General features: G+C 36.7%; 1 protein-coding gene across 1 annotated transcript; it reads left to right on the top strand.

Annotated features, from left to right (window-relative positions):
• Positions 1–3,116: 3,116 nt before the first annotated feature.
• Positions 3,117–5,931, top strand: LOC107578495 (protein NDRG1-like). The gene is made up of 8 exons (XM_016264446.1): positions 3,117–3,302; positions 3,885–3,990; positions 4,199–4,319; positions 4,877–4,939; positions 5,061–5,121; positions 5,351–5,437; positions 5,576–5,632; positions 5,800–5,931. The coding sequence occupies exons 1-8, from the start codon at positions 3,255–3,257 to the stop codon at positions 5,929–5,931; spliced, it is 675 nt and encodes a 224-aa protein (XP_016119932.1). The 5' UTR covers positions 3,117–3,254.
• The last annotated feature ends 38 nt before the right edge of the window (positions 5,932–5,969 follow it).

Genomic DNA, 5,969 nt, shown 5'->3' on the forward strand with positions numbered 1-5,969 from the left:
TAAGAGAGTTAACAGAAATTCCTTTCATATTTGCGAGTTTTTAAAAGTTATAATAATTGAAATGTATATATTGAATTTAGTTCAAATGTAGTAATTAAGTATAATCATATTCATAACAATAAATACAGGTTCTAATCTCATGCCGAGCTAATGATTAGGCTAAATCATGAAATACTACTAATATTGCGCCATCTAGCGTGCAATGATGAAAATATGTCAGTGGGTCATGTGGAATTTATCTAATTCATCTATTCACGTAAAATGTTGCTTACTTTAACCGTGTCATCTTCTACATACATTTTCGCATATGACATATGGAATTATAAATAACATTAATTCCGAAATGCCCAAAAGAACAGTAGGCCTACCCAGGTGTGCTGCAAAATAATAACGTACAATGAGATTTAACTTTAAATTTAATTTAACTTCTTTAGTAGGCTATGGCATCATATTCATCATCTTTAAATATAAGGTTAAGTACACTGTCTGGTTCAGAATTTATGCAGGTCAATGCCTATTCCAATCACATATGTCCAGTAACAGATGGATAGTCCACGTCGGTTGTGACCTTTGGAGGAAATAGTAGGCTATTGTTTGAGTTAAATGATAACAATAGGATAAACATTTTTGGAATAACCCCCCCAAAATTTTTATTACTTGCACTGGCTCTTCAGAACTTCCATTCAATCTCAATTAAAACGCGTTAAATAATTGAGAGTTAAGAGGATATTGGCAAACAATTAACAGTGGGACATTAACAATATAAAACAAGCCTGCAATTGAAGAGTCAGTGATTGTTGAAAAAGCTTTATGCAGGCGATGCCTGAACCTTTCTGCATCGTGGATATGGGCGATGAATTTGTTATTTTAATTGTGTCAATTTTAAAACACGTTACAGACATGGTTATAGAATGTCTCTTTTCATTCTTTATTGTACGTAACTGTATGGATTTTTGCATAAATAAAGTGTAATTACATCAATGATTTTATTTTGTGAAGTTTTTAATCTTTCTGTATAAGACCAATTTAATTTTAAATCAGGCGAGTCTGTGTCGCAAACACAAGCTATATGACAGACATTTGGGTTTTACAGAGCATGAAATAGCGGTCTCCCGTTTTTCCTGGAATTCTCCCGTATTTTACCATTCTATCCCGGTATCACCCCGTTTAAATATTTTCCCGTATTTCTAATCTTTATATAAAAAATTAAATTCCCACTGGGCGTATTTTATATGTTTGCTACATTCGCTTCCGGTAAAACTCCCGTAATTTGTATGGGCCACACCTCATATGAATACTCACAACAACAAATTCCAAGGTTGTCCAATTGCCAGATCTTGTATGAAACGCATCTTTATCACACGATCGACGCATACAAATTTCAACCCATTTGTCCCCTCAATTTGGCAACCTACAGATATGTGCGCAGGTAGTCAAGTGGTACTCACTGCAGAGTCAAATGACTTCCAGCTCCACCTCTCTGGACGTCTAATGGGGTGGAGCAGGGGTGCTCAAACTCGGTCCTGGAGGGCCGGTGTCCTGTAGAGTTTAGCTCCAACTTGCCTCAACACACCTGCTGGTAAGTTTCTAGTATGCCTATAAGAGCTTGATTAGCTGGTTCAGGTGTTTAATTGGGGTTGAAGCTAAACTCTACAGGACACCGGCCCTCCAGGACCGAGTTTGGGCACCCCTGGGGTAGAGGGATAGAGTTGTGGGTAGGGTTAGGGCAGGGCTGTCCAAACTCATAATAAATGCATTACAAGAGTTAGCAAAAAAGACTATCAGTTAAAATTATACCTTAATTTTAACACATAGGCTAGCATTTAAAAGTTTGTGGTCTGTAAGACTTTTTCATATTTTCTTATGCTCACCAAGGCTGCATTTATTTGATCAAAAGTACAGTAAAACTGTAACACTGTGCAATATTATTACAATTTTAAATAAATATTTTCTATTTTAATATTGTATTTTATAAATGTAATATATTCCTGTGATGGCAAAGCTGAATCTTCAGCATTCATTACTCAGGTCCTTATGTCACATGATCCTTCAGAAATCATTTGGTGCTCACAAAACATTTTTTTTTTATTATCAGTGTGGAAAAAATGAATAGAAATATATGAATAGAGAGAAATGTTCAAAAGGACAGCATTTATTTTAAATATAACATTTTTCAAACAAACTTTACTTCACTTTTTATCAACTTTTAATGCATCCTTGCTGAATAAAAGTATTAATTTCCTTAAAAATATCCTAAACTTTTATATAAATACATATATATAATATGCTGAATCAAACAGTAGCCATCAATTCTGTATCACAAAGAGGACTGAACAAACAGCTTGCCCTGTCATGTTGATCCTCCAAGAAGATTTCAGTACTGTTTTCCAGGCCACTGTTGCACACTCGACAGGGACACTTGTGGGCATCAATGACATCTTGACCGCAGACATGCCATCTACTCTGAACAGCCTTACGCCTGCACGAACACGTAGCAGCACATTGTCCCTGTGCTAAATGAGCTTAACGCTCTTACTCTGATGATGGACACTGTAAACAGAGTTCTTTATTTTAATCACTGTGAGGTCAAGATTCTTAAGTGCAAGACTACACAGTGCTTGACTGATGTGTCTTCTGATCTTTTGACGTTTGTGCTTTTTTGGAGTCATAAAACATTCACATTTCTTTATCATTAAAGACCAATTCCTTTATTTTTACATTGAAAGCCATTTGACATTCAAAATATCTTGTGTTCCATAAAAGACAAAGTTACACAGGTTTGCACCTGAGGGTGAGTAAACAATGACAGAATTTTCATTTTTGGGTAAAATATCTAGTTTTTTTGCACAGTTGTAACAGTGAGTGAATCAAACAATGCATCATTTATATAAAGTGGCAATTGCTATGCAACTCCCAAGATCTCATGTGTTTCATTCATAAAATGTTTACATACTATGGGAACACCACAGAGGTGGGACATATTCAGTGATGCCAGTGTTCAGCTTAACTTACTGATCCAATTTGTAGATCTCTCCATCCTTTAAGAATTAGGCTCCTTCTGGCCACTATGCAAGGCATGCTGGGAATTACATGTTTACGCCACACTGTAAACAAGGGGATATAAAACTCAGACCTCAGTGCATTCTGTGCAACTCAGAGCTTGAGGCAGCAGCAAACCAGGATCTACTCTTTTCAAATACACACAATTTTGTTTACATCTGCCGATACATCAGCCTTCAACTGCAACAGTAACCATGGTACTGGAGGACTCTGAGTGCAGCGTCTTTGAGCTTGACATCACTGTGAGTTGATTTTATCTTCTGCTGTTGTTCTATATGCAGTTTTAGCAGTGGATACAAAAGATTCGATTTGTGTTTGCATGAGTTTTATTTTAAGGGGGTTTGATGTTGATGTTTGTGGTCTGTTGATGGGATTTGTGTTGTTTACTGTCCAGCAACTTTATACTGTATGTATGGTCAAGGTGTTTTGGAGTTTTTGTCAGAAATAAGCAGGCTATTTTTAACTATAAGGTGGTGCGCAACAATCAAAAAGACTTTTATTGGTGAACTGAGGGAAATGTTACAATAAATATGTTAAGCTATAATCAGTCATATTATCATAATAATCAGTCAAAACTATTTTGGACCATATGTTCCAACACATTTTTATTGCAGCCATTGAAAAGAAACAGCTTAAGATTAATGAGTATTCAAATGTCTCTCCATCATAAGAATGCACTAAGGCATTGTAAAAAAAAAAAAAAAAAGTTTATTCTCCAAATAAACGATTATTTGATACTTTTTGATGTGAACAAAAGTTCATTGAGAGGAAAACAACAAAATTCTCTATATGTTACAAAACTAACCATAACTTTGCTTTTGTAGGAGGATGATGTGGAGACTGCCTTTGGTCTGGTGCACTGCACTATGATGGGTGTTCCGAAGGGCAACCGGCCTACCATCCTGACTTTCCATGACATCGGACTGAACCGTAAGAACCTCCTCTATACCTTCTTATTCCCCTCTGCCTGTAAGACTTTACCGTAAACAGTTCAATGTCACTGCAAATGCCAGTGCAAGTTCCAATGCTCTTAAAACAAGTCCTATATGTATAACATCTCATTTGTATTCTGTCTTAATGGACTGAATAATTTGTGTATACCTATCTTAGTAGCACAGCTGTGCTCTTTGTTCTGCAGATAAGAGCTGTTTCGAGTCTTTCTTTAATCACAAAGACATGCATGAGATCATGCAACACTTTGCTGTGTGCCATGTTGATGCCCCAGGACAGCAGGAGGGTGCCAGCACGCTCTCCACAGAGTAAGTGAGGGGTCATTATGCCACCAGATTATGGTTCCAGGTCTATCAGAGCATCCGAAGGCATACGAATAACTAACATTTTTAGAGTTATGTCTTAGAATTAAAAATTAATGGCTTCTCTTACTCATTCTGTCAACAAAGACAAAAAAAACTGCTTTAGTTTACATTCCCCAGCCTCTAAGACAGGAAATGCATTTAAAATCTGCTCAATCGGAGCAGATCTGCTCTAGGAAATATAATGCAGACAGCTTTAATCAGCACCCTATGGCACCAGACTGACAGAATGTAGGTCAGCGTGTCACATGTAGGGTTTGAGGGGAGCAGAGCATGTTTATGATCTGCCATCTGCTACAGCAAAGTAAAGGACATCCATTAATCATCATCCATCTTTCCAGAACAGCATCCAGACAGATTATGACTTCGCTAATGCCTGGAAGGCCATCAGCCAAACCTAGTTAACCGGTCGTGCTGTTTGATTGGATGTCATAGTATTTGACCTCCATATTGTTCAACATGTTTGAGGCTAACAAATAAAGCACTGTCTGTTAATATTGTAGGTATACCTATCCTTCTATGGATCAGCTCTCAGAAACCCTCCCTATGGTCCTCCAGCATTTTGGGTAAGTTATAAAACTGGTATAAAACCAGTTCAGATTTTTAACTCATATTTTTGAGGCTTGTATTATAATCTTACGGTCTTGATTCAAACTTACCTGAATGTTTGCTCTTTTTCCCTCATAGTCTGAAGAGTGTGATTGGAATGGCGGTTGGAGCCGGAGCCAACATCCTGACTCGCTTTGCAGTGAGTTTTATACACTTTACCTGTCAGATGCATTTTGAATTGCTTTGAATAGCATGGATTACAGTTTTGTAACTCTCACTACAAAGCAGTGCTGATACTTGCAGTGTAATCCTGCTCATTATTATTGCCAGCTTGCTTGTTAATACACAGGAATGTTTCCTTTGCACAAATCACATTCCAGTACTGCATATTAAATAATAAAATTTTTTATTTTTTGCATCTCTTAAAGCTAAAACATCCAGACATAGTTGATGGTCTTGTTCTGATTAATTTGAGCGTGCACGCAGAGGGTTTCATGGAAAGGGCAGCACAAAAGGTACAAAAACAGATTTCTTTCTGCTAGATTTGCATTCTTATGAGATTCATTTTGAAAACATTGCATTATTAAACTAATTTGAATGTGCAAAGCCATACCATTGCACAAATCCTCACTAACGCATTACATTCTTGACAGATCACAAGCTGGACTCATGCTCTCCCTGATGGAGTCATTTCACATCTGTTTGGAAAGGTGAGAACTGAGGAAGTCTATGATTAATTTGACTGATTAATGATGAAACAAAATGAATTTAGTATTAACATATTAGGATTTGAAATTATATGACCTGCAAATTAATTCTCAATATGTTATTATTGACTGTTTTGTCACTTTAATATTAACGTTTACTAATGTTGTAGGAGGAGATACAGAACAATCACGAACTGATCGCAACCTTCCATCATCTCATTACAAACAACATTAACCAGTCCAACCTGCAGCAGTTTGTCAAGTCCTACAAAAGGTATCACCAATGCAATCTGTATCTGTAATCGCTCAGTTCCTGAGTTTGATTCTTTAAATGAACCTA

This window comes from Sinocyclocheilus grahami, unplaced genomic scaffold, assembly GCF_001515645.1.
Source record: "Sinocyclocheilus grahami isolate Dianchi unplaced genomic scaffold, SAMN03320097.WGS_v1.1 scaffold10530.1, whole genome shotgun sequence".
Lineage (NCBI taxonomy): Eukaryota > Metazoa > Chordata > Actinopteri > Cypriniformes > Cyprinidae > Sinocyclocheilus > Sinocyclocheilus grahami.